General features: G+C 39.1%; 1 protein-coding gene across 2 annotated transcripts; it reads left to right on the top strand.

Annotated features, from left to right (window-relative positions):
• The first annotated feature begins 10,670 nt into the window (after nucleotides 1–10,670).
• LOC109116531 (defensin-like protein 22) lies at nucleotides 10,671–16,509 on the top strand. Of its 2 annotated transcripts, none has more exons than XM_019202150.1 (2): nucleotides 10,671–15,635; nucleotides 16,206–16,509. In XM_019202150.1, exons 1-2 carry the CDS (start codon nucleotides 15,596–15,598, stop codon nucleotides 16,385–16,387), a joined length of 222 nt encoding a protein of 73 aa, XP_019057695.1. In that variant the 5' UTR covers nucleotides 10,671–15,595; the 3' UTR covers nucleotides 16,388–16,509. The 2 variants fall into 2 exon arrangements, with proteins under 2 accessions (XP_019057695.1, XP_019057694.1); XM_019202149.1 differs by lacking the exon at nucleotides 10,671–15,635 and adding an exon at nucleotides 15,673–16,068.
• The last annotated feature ends 629 nt before the right edge of the window (nucleotides 16,510–17,138 follow it).

Raw genomic sequence — 17,138 nt, 5'->3', positions numbered from 1 at the left:
TTTTTGGTCTTGATTATCGGAAATAAATTGCATTAGATTTCAAAGACAAGATATCGAACCAAGTATTAGCACTTCTTTTAAGAACTGTTCCTCATTCAAGGGAATATGAGGCCCGCAAGACCTACTCGTTGCTCGCACCTTTTTATTCCACTCTCATTCTTGAGGACGAGTAGGCAACCGAGCGAGTAGTGCGGGGGTGGCGACAATCATCACGTTGCGAAAGGTAAAACTCGGTTCATTCCCAAAAACATGATTTTTCCTTATAGACCTCATATTATTTGCTTACATATACAAATGGAAAAAGGAAAAGAAAAGCCAAGTTCTGAAAAAAACAAAAAAAAAAAAGAGAAAACTGAAAAAAAAAACAAAAAAAAAAAAGAGAAAAAAAAAAGAGATTTTATATATTCTTGGCACACCGAATGAAAAAAAAAATTTTCTTCATTCCATTCCACATATCTTCCCGATTCAGCCATCTTCAAAATAAACACTTGGCATACACCAAACCGTCTTGGACCAAAATATTCCCTAGAACAGCAGGCTATAAAGTTTGGAAGTCCGCTTGGTAAGATCATAATTTATCTTGTCTTGATTTTCTAATGTGATACAATTCCTTTGGAAAAGGTCGAAATCCTATAAAGGTATGGAAATCGAATTGTAGTCAACTGATTTTCCCATGGTGAATATGATATTTAAGCGTATCAAAGTCTTTTGAGTCATTGGTCAAATTTTTCTCATTATGCATTCATGCCATTTGCCCGAGGACGAGCAAAACACTAAGTCTGGGGGAATTTGATCGCACGAATCTTGTCGTATTAACTTGCATATAATTATCATGTTATTCTCATGCTTTCATATTTAGATTAGGAATATTTTGGTTTGTTTTTGGTGTGTTTCATATTTTGTAGGTGACAAAAATTATTTTGGAAACATTTGGCAAAAATGGAACAAAAATGGAGCAAACTCGGTTTCATGGGCAGTTTTGACAGTTTGGACGAATTTAAATATAACTTTCTTATCTGAAGTCCAAATGACGTGATTCCAATTTTAAAAGATCATCAACTCATTGTAGTTATGATCTGGAAAAGTTGCGATCGAAAAGAGAAAGCATGAATCGTGGCCGAAAGTTGCAAGTCACGCTTCGGATCCAGAAAAGCAAAATGAGAAGGGTGTACTATCTCCTCCATAACTTTCGATTGGGAGCTCGGATTGCTTCGCCGTTTGTTTCACAGTAAACTAGACATCAAGAGCTTTCCATAGACACCAAGATCGTAATTTTTGGTGGAGATTTGGCCCTTCATCGAGCAGTTACAATCTGAGCAAAATTCTGGTTGCTGACATCATGGCTTACATCATGGAGACAACTCACCTAACATGCCACTACGAATTTCATCATTTCATCTACTTTTGCCCTTCAGAAACTCCTATAAATAGACCCTTAATCTGCTCTCATTGATCACACAACAACAAGAAACACAAAAACAAAGAGTAGAAGAAGATTTGGAGGTTTGGAGCATGAAGAACAAGCCTTGAAGATCTAGAGAAGCTTAGATTGGATGTTGAATATAAATATTTAGATTCTAAGAATGCGGATTGATGCGTGCTAAGTAGTGTGCGTAGTTTGATCAAGCTTTAATATTTATAAGTCACTTAAGCACACACAACCGCAAGTGCACGGTTATATCGATGGTACTTAAGGTTCGTCCCAAGGGAATGGAATTTTGTTTCTAACAATATTTCTAAAAATCTAGTGAACTAAATCAAGATTCAAACTTTTGATTATCAAAGAGGATGGGAAAAACAAAGTTGGATTCAATATCAAAAGACGTTATGGGAATCGGTATGAACTTAATTCGATGAACAAGCACTAAGAATATGATTATGTGATTTATATGCATTCATGGTGGAACTTTAAACTCTAATCCAAGATCATCTTTCTCTCAAAAGATCAAATCTTCTTACTTAGATACTTCAAATTTTCTCATTTCTCAATGATGAAATATAAGTTCTAAGAGCATTACAAGTTCATGTTTAATCAATGTTCCTAGAGAATTCAAGATCATTTCTCAATGAATCATGACTTCTAGATGATAATCTTGTTCATAACATGCTTGGATTTCTCAATTCAAAACATGTTTATAGAATCATGATCAAGAATTAATTCAAGAACAAGCATTAAGACTCAAGATTTCAACACCATGAGCATATGAACACAATATCATCAATCAAGCACAAGCTTATTCATCAAACCAAATTCAACCTAAATATTTATATTCAACATCCAATCTATTTATAAATGAATATAAATCAAATAAAAAGGAATAGGGATTAGAAATACCAAGCCTAGAATTTTCGTAACTCATAGGCAACATTGAATTGTGTGTAAATATTTTTGGAATAATAATCTCTATCTTGTATGGACTAATCTCTAGAGCTTCTTTCATGAAGATATCAACCTCATTAATTTTGAAAACATTTAGAATCTGAAAGATATCAATAGGTACCGAAAACTCAAATTGAAAGGGATAAGAGAAGAAAAGACAAACTCGGTTCTTTGTCTCCATTTGAATACTACTCATCGTCTCTTCTCTCCCTTTTACTTCAGTCAACAAATCATCCGCTTCCAATGTCACCAAGTGATGTTGCTCTTTGTGGATCTCCACATTTGTTTGAGTTTCCTGTCCATCATCACTCTCACAGACACAATCGTTTAAAGAGCATAAAGGAGTTAAGTGAATGGACCGAATGAAGGGATTTTGTTTTGGCAGTAGCACATTCTCCTTGGATGCTTCGTCATGGGAGTTCCTTGTGTCCTCTTTGAAGCCATCTTCTAAGGTAGTTTGTTCAGCCTTTTTCTTTTCTACCCCTTCGTCCTTCTTTCCTAAACCTTCTTCTTTTGTTTCTCCATTCACCATGCCAAATGAATCCAAACATTCCCCCTCATTTGGCATCGGACTAGGCTTCATGTGTTGTATGAAGAATTCACGAACCGCTTTATCCGTGAGTTCATGTTCTGTTTCCCCCATGTTTGGGGCAATGTTTCCCCTTGAAAACCGCTCCATGTCTCCTTTGATGATTTTACCATATAGTTTTGATATTGATTTATCTTTGTATAGATATATAGACCACTATTGGAAAATATGTAAAATTTTAGTTTAGATATTAGTGTGTTTTATATTTAAATTGGATTTATATGATCTTATCATTAGGATAGAAATTAATAGTTATAAAAACTTGTTGTATATTTAAATTCATCCGAACATCAATAATACAACAAACGTTTTATTCTGAAATAATATATCAAATCATAGATTTTTTTCGATTGAAATATACGTTTTTTTCCTCTTTAGATCTATATGTGACCAAAAGGGATATACATAATATATGTTAAGCGGCGGAAACAAATAAAAAGTAGGTTACCATGGCTCTTGAAGCTCTGATACCATGTAAACTTTTGTGATATGAGAGTTTATAATCGTTTAAGTGGAAGAGAAATACAAAACCTATCTCGGTGAGTATAGTACCGAGAAAGAAGAATACGACAATGGGAATGGAAAAATTACTCTCTCTTGATACATTTACAAAATATTGTACAAAATATATAGAAGGTCTAGAAATAAAGAAAAGAAAAATATCTAATTACAAATAAAGGAAATCTCCATAATACAAATAAAGAAAATAAATAAACGTTGGCATGGAATTACGTCCACCAAATCAGCTTGTGTATCACCACAAATTAGGCCATCCATCATGTCATCATACACTTCAACAAGATGAACGACGAACATGATTGCTGGCATGATCGCACATGGCTGAAGTCCCAGATGGATAGACCAACCGAAAACTCCAGACGAACTTGGGATACGTCCCGCATCCACCCTCATATCAAACTGGCCTTAGATCAGGAACCCAATACTCAGGGATCCTTGTTGGATTAGGGAGGAGGATTAATCGGATGAAGGAAGATGATTATTTAGTGTTTAGGATTTTGGAGGATATTAGGAAATATTTGGAAGAAGAAAGAATTTGAAGATTTTGGAAGAGGAAATGTTTTTTTCTTAATCTTTCTCTTTGTTTTTCTCTTTAAATCTGCTTGATTTCAAACTCCATACAACCACACTTATTTATACTACAAACCTACACCTAACTACATATCTATGCCAACTCGGGGCATTATCTAAAATACTCTCATTTTGCTAAAACTACTTCTGTACATACCCTCCTCCATATGTGACCATGTGACCAGAATAACTGTATGGTCACATGATGGTCACATTGGTCATAATTTTAAATTTATGGTGATCATACCAAATCATCATAGTCACACCTTACATATCACATCAATCACTGGTGAAATCATCATAAATTTAACGTTGTGACCATACAGTTATTCTGGTCACGTGATCACATCTGGAGGATGGTATGTGCATAATTGGTTTTAAGAAAAGGAGGATATTTTGGATATTTTGCCAACAACTCACTTATTAAACACATTTTTACCTAATTTTCTTCCACACATTCTACACATTTCTAACTACCTCACCAAACTATAATTTCATCACTTTTCACAGACTTTACATATCTATCACATTTGCACACACTTTTCATATTAATCATATTTTTTTTCATAAACATACCAAACATTTAATTGATTTTCTAAAATCAAGTTTAATTTCAACACTCCCCCGTAAACTTGATTTTGGTGATTCCGAGCGCGCTCCTGATCCTTTCGAAATCTTCTCGTTTCAATGGCTTCGTAAAGATGTCTGTAATCTGATCACGAGACTTGACATACTGAAGTTTCACCTCCTTCTTTGCAATACATTCTCTAATGTAATGATAACGAATGTCAATGTGCTTGCTTCTATCATGGAAGACCGGATTTTTTGCCAATGCCAACGTTGATTTGTTGTCGACGTAGATTTTGGTGGGTTTATCTTACATTAAATTCACCGTCTACAACAAGTTTCAGATCCATATAGCATGTCACACACATGAGGTAGCGGCTACATATTCAGCTTCACATGTGGAAAGTGTCACTATGGGTTGCTTCTTCGATGACCAAGTGAAAGCAGAGCCTCCAATGAAAAATACAAATCAAGTGGTATTCTTCCGGTCATCAACATCTCCAGCCCAATCCTTTTCATTGTATCCATATAGCTCAAAACTGTTAGTTGATGAGTACGATAAACCAAGAGCAATGGTACCTTTGATATATCGTAGGATTCTTTTTTGCCATCTTCAAATGAGTTGTTGTCGGAGTCTCCATGTAACGACTGATAAGTCCAACTGCGAACAAAATGTCGGGTCTCGTGCAAGTCAGGTACCGAAGATGTCCAATCAGACTCTTGAAGAATGTTGGATCAACAGTATCTCCCTTTTCATATCTTGATACTTTGCCACCACGTTCTATTGGCGTACTTATCGGGTTGGAGTTCTCCATGTTAAGCTTCTTCAAAATCTCCTTGGCATACCTTTTTTGAGAGATGAAAATCTTATCTTCTTCTTGCTTGATTTGGATTCCGAGATAATACGTCATCAACCCAATGTCAGTCATCTCAAATTCTTTGGTCATTTGCCTCTTAAATTCCTCAAACAATAATGGATTATTTCCAGTGAAGATTAAATTATCCACATGTAGGCACACAATCAACATATCTCCTCCTTGATTTTTGATGTAGAGCGCATGCTCGTATGGACATCTGATAAGATTGTTTTCAGTAAAATACCTGTCAATGCGGGTATTCCAAGCCCTCGGCGCCTGCTTCAATTCGTAGAGTGCTTTTTTCAATTTCAACACTTTGTCTTATTTCCCTCAGACTTTGTAACCAGGAGGTTGTTGGATATAAACTTCTTCTTCAAGTACCCCATTAAGAAATGCCGACTTTACATCCATTTGATGTGTCTTCCACCTGTTTTGGGCTGCTAAAGATATGATCAATCTTACAATCTCAAGACGAGCTACAGGAGCAAATACCTCATCATAGTCGTTTCATTCTCTTTGACTGTAACCTTTTTCCACCAGCCTTGCTTTATATCTTTCGATCTCCCCTTTGGCATCCTTCTTTGCTTTGTATACTCATTTTACTTCGATCGCTTTGTGACCTTTTGGAAATGAGGTGAAATCCCATGTATCATTCTTCTCAATGGCCCTAATCTCTTCATCCATGTCATTCCTCCACCTTTCATCTTGTAAAACTTCTTCAAAATTCTTAGGTTCACAGTCCGTAAAAAGACAAAAGAATAAGATCAACTTGTCTTTCAGTTGCCTCATATAGATCTTCAATGCTCAGGAATCGAGGCGTTCTTTCACTTGAGCTTCCATCTGATGATGATGGCGATCATAGATCTTGTGGTGTTGTGGGTTCTTCAATCTCATTCCCTGTTTGTTCTTCTATGCAGGGAAGGAATGTATAGTCTTCATTGTGAGTGTTCCAGTCTGTGACAACCCAGGATACCATATGAGGGCGGGAAGTGATCGCCGGTGCGAGAGGCATGGATAATGGGCGGCTCCTGACGAGCTTCTGGGTAGGTATGAGACTGCACAGTCAAAGATAACTTAAAGGAATTGATTGAGCTACTCATAGCAACAAGATGCATCTACCTTTTCGGTTGTCCATCTCGAGAGAACTCCAAAGTTAAGCGTGCTGGCCTTGGAGTAGTCTTAGGATGGGTGACCTCCTGGGAAGTACTTTCCGGGATGTGTGCGAGTGAGGACAAAACACGCTAAAAGGTCCCGTGTTGGTGTGTGAGGATAACTCTATCATTCCATAGCGGCCTCGGTTGTTACAAATGGTATCAGAGTCAGTTCTCTCCCAGTATGGTGTGGTTCAAGGACGAACCAGGCGGAAGCTGGTGGACCTGTGACAGCCCAGGATACTATAGGAGGGCGGGGAGTGATCGTCGATGCGAGAGGCATGGACAATGGGCGGCTCCTCGCGAGCTTCTGGGTAGGGGGTACAGGGATGAATCGGACGCACCAGAATGAGAGGGATCCGAGGGCTGTGTAGGTATGAGACTACACAGTCAAAGATAACTTAAAGGAATTAATTGAGCTACTCATAGCAACAAGATGAATCTACCTTTTCGGTTACCCATCTCGAGAGAACTCCAAAGTTAAACGTGCTAGCCTTGGATTAGTCTTAGGATGGGTGACCATCTAGGAAGTACTTTCCGGGATGTGTACGAGTGAGGACAAAAACACGCTAAAAAGGTCTCATGTTGGTGTGTTGGGACAGCTCTATCATTCCGTAGCGGCCTCAGTCGTTACAAATGGTATCAGAGCCGGTTCTCTCTCAGTACGGTGTGGTTCGAGGATGAACCAGGCGGAAGATGGTGGGCCTGTGATAGCCCAGGATACCGTAGGAGGACGGGAAGTGATCGCCGGTGCGAGAGTCATGGACAATGTGCGACTCCTGACGAGTTTCTGGGTAGGGGTACAGAGATGAATCGAACACACCCGAATGAGAGGGATCCGAGGACTGTGTAGGTATGAGACTACACAGTCAAAGATAACTTAAAGGAATTGATTGAGCTACTCATAGCAACAAGATGCATCTACCTTTTCAGTTGTTCATCTCGAGAGAACTCCAAAGTTAAGCGTGCTGGCCTTGGAGTAGTCTTAGGATGGGTGACCTCCTGAGAAGTACTTTCCGGGATGTGTGCGAGTGAGGACAAAACACGCTAAAAGGTCCCCTGTTGGTGTGTGGGGATAGCTCTATCATTCTGTAGCTGCCTCGGTTGTTACACAGTCCCACTCTCCATCTTCATCAAACCCACATCATAACTCACAATGGTCTTGTTCTTGCTTTCAGCGACTCCATTTTGTTGTGGCATGTCGACAGTTGTCAATGAGCATTGAATACCATGATATACACAAAAGTCACTGAATTCTTTGGAAGTGAACCCTCCACCTCGATCGGACCTTAACCCTTTGATTTTACAACCACTTTGTCTTTCCACCATCATCTTGAAATTATTGAAAGTTGTAAATGCCTCTGACTTTTGCTCCAAAAAATATATCCAAGTTTTTCTACTGAAATCATCAATAAAGAGAATGAAATACCTTTTCTTTCCAAATGAAGATGGATTTATTGGTCCACAGACATATGTATACACGAGTTGAAGGGGCTCTATTGCTCTTGATGTGGTTTCCTTAGGAAAACACTTTCTTGTTTGTTTTTCTAGAACACAAACCTCACATAATTGATCAGGATGATTAATGGATGACATTCCTTTCACCATATCATTTTCTCCCATCGTCTTGAGAGCTCCAAAGTTTAGATGGCCGAATCTCAAATGTCAACGTCACGATTTATCTTGTGTCTTGGCTTTCAGACACTTTGCTTCAATTGTCGTGAGGTTCAACTTGAACATCCTATTCTTTGATATGGCCACCTTGGCAACCAAGCTTGATTGATGATCTCTTAACCAAAGGTATTCATCTTTCATAAGGATTTCATATCCTTTTCCAAGTTGTCCTAAGCCTAGAATATTACTTCTCAACTTCAGTACATAATAGATATTAGTGATCAACTTATGACTTCCATCCTTGGTGGATATGACAATCGTACCTTTGTCTTCGATCTGTACCTTTGAAGAATCTTCGAATGAGACATTACCTTTTAAATTCTCATCGAGTTTCACAAACTTCTCTTTGCTTCCGCATATATGGTTATTTACACCATTATCTAGGTACCAATGATTGTCCGTATCCTTTTCTCCACTTTTGATTGCGAGCAACAAGGTTGATTCCCCCGTTTCATGTTCGTCCTTGAGGAGATTGACCCTTTCTTCATTCCTTTTGTCATCACTTGGGCATTCTCTAGCAAAATGTCCCATTTTATGACAATTGTAGCATTCAAGATTTGTTTTGTCATACCTCCGTTCATATGTATTTGTGTAGAAACCGCTCCTCTTCCTCTTGGTGTACCACAACCTCTGAATGATATTGGATTATTTTTTTCGTAACTCGGATTGTCTCCATTTCCTCTCCCTCTTCCATATTGGCCATATCCACGTCCTCTTCCTCGGCCACGTCCGTGTCCTCGAAAGTATTGGCCTTTGTTTTTCTCAACATTCTTCAAAGCAACCTTTGCTTGAAGAATTTTTCCGATGTTCCTCCTTGTCTTCTATTTAATTTTTCTTCATGTGCTATCAAACTTCCTTCCAATTCTTCTATTGTTATCGAGTCTACATCTTTAGACTCTTCTATAACACACACCTTGTAATCAAACTTTGGTGTTAAAGATCGGGGGATCTTTTCCACCACATCGGGGGATCTTTTCCACCACAAAAACATCTTCTATTTTGTCCCCGTAAATCCTCAGTTGATTTACGATTGACTTCATCCTTGAACAGTAATCCGAAACCAATTCGGATTCTTCCATCGCTAGTGCTTCAAAATCGGTTTTTAATGAATTTAATCTCTCTTTTTACTTTCTCTACGCCTTGAAAAGATTTTTCTAAAATCTTCCATACCTTATTTGACGTAGTGACATGAGAGGCTTTGTCGAGTAACTCTCATCCAAACATTGATGAATGAGAGTGAGAGCTATCATTCTTCTTTGACTCGGATAAAGCCTTCACTTGGGGTGGTGATAAGGACTCCTCATCTTCGGGTTTCTCGTACCTTTTCTCCACAATCTCCCAAACTTCGTTGTAGTCGAGCAAAGCCTTCATTGTAAGCACCATTTTTCATAATTCGTCTTTGTTAGACGGAGATATTGAAAGCTTGTTGTCGCCATTATTTCTCACAACTCTCTTTAATCTCTCAAGTTTTTTTTTCCTCGGAAATTTAAGAAACCGTGCTCTAATACCGCTTTGTTGGATTAGGGAGAATTAATCAGATGAAGGATGATGATTATTTAGTGTTTAGGATTTTGGAGGATATTAGGAAATATTTGGAAGAAGAAAGAATTTAAATATTTTGGAAGAGGAACTATTTTTTTTTTTAATCTTTCTCTTTGTTTTCTTTTCAAATCTGCTTGATATCAAACTACATACAAACACACATATGTATACTACAAACCACACCTAAATACATATCTAACTCACTTATTAAACACATTTTTACCTAATTTTCTTCCACACATATTCTACACATTTCTAACTACCTCATCAAACTACAATTTCATCACATTTTCACACACTTTACATATTTATCATATTTGCATACACTTTTCATATTAATCACATTTTTTCATAAACATACCAAAATATTTAATTGATTTTCTAAAATCAAGTTTAATTTTACTATCCCGAATTTACTATCCCGACTTCCCGAATCGGACAACCCAAAGGAACACCATGGTACGTAGTAGATCCACGGACCGAACCCAACAGACCCAACGAACCACAAACGCCTTGTTCGTTTGAACCCTTTCCTCACCAAGTCGGATCATCGCACGTATCTTTCATCTCGCACGAAAAAGTTTGGTGTCAGACCATATTGTATCAACTACATGAATCTACAAAAAATACAAAAATTAACCTAATAAATTTTTTTATGACAAATATATAAATTAAACTATTCTTAAAACAAAATATAACTATGATATTTAATAATATTGTTTTTAGTATTACCTTATAACTAAATTTTTTAAAGAGATCGAACAAAACATATCAATAATGAGAACAATATCATCATCGTATATAAGATTTTGAATCTGGAAAAAAATATATATCAACAATGACATAACTATGTGATTACTCGACACATTGACACTGTCGAATCCGGAAGAAAAAAAAAAGAGGTGAAGGGAATTTATAGAGAGATTTTGAATCTTTTAGGGAATCGACTCTCGTGAGATAAGTTATGTTAGAAATTTCAACATGAAAAATGTTAGCTCTTTGACAAAAAAAAATAAAAAATGTTAGCTCCATTTTTTTTTCAAATAAACCCCTAACTTATAGAAACACATCAACGTCTTGTTTGTTCCTAGAATGCAAATGCACTCCATTAACTCAATCTTAAAATGAAAATTAAAAACTGTATGCATCAGATTTTGGATATGAAAATATTGTTTTAGTGTGAACTAAAGAAGTTTGTGCAATCTTATTCAAATGGAATAAGAAGAGTATACATCGATTATATACAAGTAAGGAATGAGCTATTGTTCCTATAATCAAGTACTTATAATCTTGGTTTTCATAACTACAAAGATACGCAGAGATACAGGAAAATATCGTGGGATATTCCAATACGCCCCTTTAAGTCGGATTGTTGGAGGTAATTCCGAGCTTGACGCAGAGTTCTTGGAATGCCGTGTGTGGTAGTGGTTTGGTGAATGCGTCCGCTAATTGATCCTTTGAGCTAACATGAGATACTCGTAGCATACCATCCTCAACTTGGCTGCGAACAAAATGGTAGTCGAGTGCTAAGTGTTTCATGCATGAGTGGAAGACCATGTTGGCATTGAGATACTGTTCCGATATTGACACAATACATAGTCGGCGTGGAGGAGGACGAGTAACCAAGCTCACCAAGCAGCGGGACCAGCCACCGAATCAGAGAGGCATTGGCTATCAAACGGTATTCAGCTTCCGTGGAGGAGCGGGAGTGACCGGCGAGTTTCTTGGAAGACCAAGATATTGGATGACTTCCAAGGTAGACGATGCCCAATCAACATCACTGAAAGCATGAAGGTTCGGAATATTGGACGAAGTCAGAGTGATACCAAGGTGACGAGTTCCAACCAAGTAGTGGAGAATACACTTGACTGTTGTCCAGTGATTAGTCGTTGGAGAATGCATAAATTGTGATAGCTTGTTCACCGCGAAGCTAATATCCGGACGAGTGAGTGACAAGTATTGCAAGCTTCCAATGACAGCTCGGTACTCTGTGGGTTCGGCCAAGGGAGAGTCGGACGTTAAAGTGAGTCGCGACTTCGATACCATCGGGGTTGCCACTGGTTTAGAATCGAACATGTTTGTGCGGGCGTGTAGATCATTAATATACTTCCTTTGACCAAGAAATAAACCATGCTTTGATCGTGTTGCCTCAATACCCAAGAAGAAGGATAATGCTCCTAGATCCTTGAGTGAGAACCGTGCCACAAGTGTGGAAATAAACTCATCAATCCGAGTCGAGCAGCTTCCCGTGACTATCAAGTCATCAACATAAACCAATACAAAGAGATGAGTCGTCGGAGTCCATAATATGAATAAGGAGGTATCAGCTAGTGAATTTATAAACCCTTGAGCAAGAAGAAAAGTCCGAAGTTCTAAATACCAAGTTCTTGGAGATTGTTTGAGACTGCAGATTGCCTTATGAAGCTTACAAACAAAAGTGGGACGATCCTTGTCAATAAAACCCGTTGGTTGGCTCATATAGACTTCCTCCGATAGTCGCCCTTAGAGAAAGGCATTGTTGATGTCGAGTTGCTTGATTTTCCAATCATTTGTCACAACAATGCTAAGAATGAGGCGAATCGTAGATGGCTTGACCACTGGACTAAAAGTTTCTTGAAAATCCACACCCGGTCTTTGATGGAAGCCCTTTGCTACAAGGCAGACTTTGTAGCGGTCTAGAGAACCATCAGGATTTTTCTTGATGCGAAAAACCCATTCGCACCCGACAATATTGGTGATGTTATCCGATGGTACCAATTCCCATGTACCATTGCGGACTAGAGCATTAAATTCATCACTCATGGCTTGACGCCACTTTAAGTCCTTTAATGCTTGTCCAACCGATGTATGTTCCCTTCTAGAATCAACAACCGAGGCCACAGGTGTGAGTTTCTGAACAGGTTTGGAGATGTAATTTTTACCTCTAGTTATCATAGGATGTCTGTATCGGACATGAGACAACGGCTGATCAGCGATATCCGGAGATGTGTGCGGCTCGGAGAATGATAGTATAGCAGCTTCAGCAACAACGAGGTCGGGCAGGAGCATTTCCAATGGTCATGACGGTGATGAATCCGCACACAGGGGTATCGAAGCCGGAGAGTGAGGAATCGGAGACAGAGCTATAAGTGACGACGGTGTGTAAGGCGAGACTGTAGACACAAAGGACTCAATGTTTGGGGAGGACTCATCGGGAATAGGAGAGCTAGATTCATATATCGGGACGGCGAATGGAAAATGACTCATGGAAAATCATATAATGGGAGACAAACATTGGGGAACGAGAGCGATCAAGACAAAAATAGGCGCTTTGGGTAGACGAGTATCCTAGGAAGAACGGGCCGATTTTGGTTCAAACTTGTGGGAATTATAGGGTCTTAACCAAGAGTAGCATAGACAACCAAAAACTCGGAGTTTGTTGTAATTTGGTGAACTTTCGAATAGTGTTTGAAACGGGGATGGCATTTGGAGAGTGGGAGATGGTAAGCGATTTATGAGGTAGACTCCGGTGATGAAAGAATAAGACCAATAGGTTAAGGGCATAGACACTCGGTGGAGAAGGGAGAGACTGGTTTCAACCACATGTCTATGTTTACGCTCAGAAATGCCATTGTGTTCGGGAGTGTGGGGAGGGGTTGTGTATAGTGTGAGATGCCGTGAGTGGCAAGAATTGACGCTAGGGCGAGATATTCACTACCATTGTCAGAGTAAAGTGTTGTGATTTTAGTTGAGAATCTATTTTCCTCGAGGACTTTGAATCGAATAAAAGTATCACGGACTTGAGATTTTTGTTTAAGTGGATAAATCCATGAATAACGGGTGAAGTGGTCGACAAAGGGAACGTAACCATCAATAGAAATAATCGGGGAGGTCCCAACATCCAAGTATATAATATCGAAAGGGCGAGTCGACGATAAGGTTGAAACAGAAAACGAGACTTTATGACTTTTATTGATCGAACATGAATCACAAGGTAATGGAGATGAGTCCCGAGAAAATGGCAAACCAAATGTAGAGACAATGTTTTGGAGACTAGAACTAGAGGAATGACCTAAACAATGATGTCACTCGGACAAAGTAGACTTAAGACACGTAAAAGCTTTGGGAGACAACGACAAAGAAGAGGAGACCGGCCACTCATAGGCACCGTCTCTAGGCTTTCCGGTTAGAATTGGTGCCCTCGTGCTTAGATGTTTCATTTGAAAAGAGTAAGAAAAAAATTCCACTGACACATCGTTAGAGTTGCATAACTGATTTACCGAAATAATATTCTTCTTCATAGACAGTACGCATAACACATTCTTAAGAGAGAGATGACGAGAGGAAGAGGGCATAGAAAGGGAACCAGTATGAGTGACGGCTAGGGCAGAACCATCACTGAGAACAACATCATCTCCACCATTGTAGGGTTGTGCAACACCAAGTTCTGAAGATTCGACGTAATGTGGTGAGAAGCACCACTATCCATCAGCCATAGACCAAAATCAAAGGGAGAGAGAGCTATGTGGTTGGCTCTCGGCTGCCACGGGCAAGGAGAAGATGACCAGGGGGATCCGGCTTAATCAGAAGCAGAGATCAGTCGATATTGAGTGCAGCGCTGGGCACTATGCCCATGAATGGCGCAGGCTTGGCATCGACCATTGTAGCCATGCGACCGACCACCATTGCCTCGTCCGTGTGGTGAACGATTCTAGTTACTGGGTGTTCCATCATTGTCGCGGAAGGGCTGATTGGGACGAGAGTCTATAGCATTGGTTGTGACGGAAAAAATCGAGGAGGCTGATACGGCGGCCGAGGCAAGCTTGGCTTCATGGTTAATGAGCTTCTCATGAAGCTCTTGAATCGGAATGGCAACATCTTTAGCGTGAACCACATATCGACTATGGGTTTGTAGTCTTCGGGAATACCATCAAGGATGGATTCGAGGATACCTTCGAGATCCATTGGTTTGTTGAGATGGACCAGCTCATCGGACTTGGAGACAATGTATCTGATGTACTCATCGATTGATTGAGTACATTTGACAAACTTCTTAATCTGGTCGCGAAGTTGGAGTAGATGGCCATGAGAAGCTTTCCCGCAGGTATTGACAAGGATTTTACATGCATCTCGAACATACGGAGCACGAGTAATCATCGGTTGCAGATTCACCGAGATGGCACCGATGATGGAACTGAACGACAACGTGTCTTGTTTCTTGAACGGTGTGAACGCGGGATTCGGAACGAGCAAATCATTCGCTAGGATCATGGCGGGTGGAACAGCGGTGTCATCGAAGACAAAACAGTCGAGTTGATGTCCCTTAAGGAGCGAGGACCTGAATACTCTAGGTTATGTAGTTCGTAAGAGTTAACTTGGTGATGTTCGCCATTTGACGTTGAGCAGCGTCGCTTGTGGATCAGCCGGATTAAAGGACGTTGCAGTGACAGAGGCAGTGGCGGGAGAGTTGGCAGTCGCCGGAGCAGGGGCTTCATGCTGAGACATAATGTCGGGTTGACGTTAGAACGTCGTCGGAGATGCAGGCGGCTAGGGTTTAAAAAAAAGGAGATCGTGAGATCAATAACCTCTAGATACCATAAAGAAGTTTGTGCAATCTTATTCAAATGAGAGGAGTATACATCGATTATATACAGGCAAGGAAGGAGCTATTGTTCCTATAATCAAGTTCTTATAATCTTGGTTTCCATAACTACAAAGATACGCAGAGATACAAGAGATACAGGAGAATATCGTGGGATATTCCAATATGAACATCACATTCGTGCCTTGGACTACCACTTTGCATTGTAAGATATAGTGTTTTAATCAAACAAATAGTGATATAATAATCGAATTATATTTTATCTATTCTTGTAATTTGTCAAATGAAAAACAATCGAACTCACCATAGAAAAAAAAATAATCCAAAAATAGGATATAACTAATCTCAAACCCTATTAACACTCCTCCGCTAAGGTATATAATGCTATTACCAGATTTTGCTGTCGGAATCTATTTTAAAGATGAAATGAGTGAATATTATAATTTTGACAGTTTAAGGCATAACAATGTGCAATATTTGTAATATTGGCATGACTATAAATAAGAGGAAGTATGTGCAATATTCATATACCTCAATTAAAAAAACACAACAAAAATCTCTCGACAAAGAAAGAATATAAAACATGAACATGAAAGCCATCTCCTTTGCTTTGCTCGTTGTTCTTCTCTTCTGCGCCGGTTCGTCTATTTCCTTAATCAAAACACGAAAAACAATGACGATGATATGATAAAATCTTGGTTATTCACACTTTGACATGACATTCATGATTTGAATTTCGTTATTTGTATTACATATGTTTTGTGATATTTTCCAGATGCTGAAGTGGCGACGGGTGATGATTCACTGTGCTGCAACACTCATCCGAAGTTTGGGAAATGTCAGACAAGTCACGATGAAGAAAGATGCAACCAGTGGTGTCTCAAAGGATGTTCGAACCAGAAAGGCGGCTTTTGCAAACACGTTTCTCATGGCAAACAATGCCACTGCTACTGCTAAGAACCAAACAACAATACTATTTTTATTTATGAAAAATATGTGTGCTTTAATTATGTTATGTATTACATATCTATGGTTCAATCTGATATGGCTATGAACAATTCGTGAATAAAAAAATTATTGTACTTAAACATTATCTCCCTTATATATATATATATATTATCCGTTATAAGTTTTTTAATGAAATGTGCATGGATTAAATTAAAAAATCAGGTTGTAAGTTACATGTCGACTTTAACACCGCAGAATAGAACACCAAAGAAGGATTTTACAAAAAGCATTTCAAAAGAGCATTGTTTATGCTTGGAGATGTCAAGGTGGCCTTTTAAGGTGAAACCGGTCTTGAAAAATGATGTTTTCCCTTGGCTCCGTTCCATTGTGGCAAGGGAGGATGACATTATGCACTAGTTGATCAAGTTTGGGTCGGATTGCAACTACGTCAGCGGCCTGCGAACGGAAGATGTGGTTGTTCCGTTTTAGCCAGATGAAACAGATCATTGATTGGAGTGTGATTTTTGAGATTTTTGCTCGTTGTCGCTCTCGTCTCAGCCTTCTAATCCAGCTAGGAATAAGAGATAGCCGGAGTGGGGAATCGTGCCTGATCGTGGCTGCGTAGTGCTTCCATAGGTTCGAACTGTATGAGCATTTGAAGAATAGGTGTTGGTAAGTCTCCACATTGGCGTTGCATAGGTGGCATTGTGTCAGCGGCTGGATACCCCAATGATACAACCTATTCCTAGTCGGAAGTCTG

This window comes from Tarenaya hassleriana, unplaced genomic scaffold (genome assembly GCF_000463585.1).
Source record: "Tarenaya hassleriana unplaced genomic scaffold, ASM46358v1 Cleome17, whole genome shotgun sequence".
Lineage (NCBI taxonomy): Eukaryota > Viridiplantae > Streptophyta > Magnoliopsida > Brassicales > Cleomaceae > Tarenaya > Tarenaya hassleriana.
This window is presented reverse-complemented; position numbering and strand designations above follow the sequence as displayed.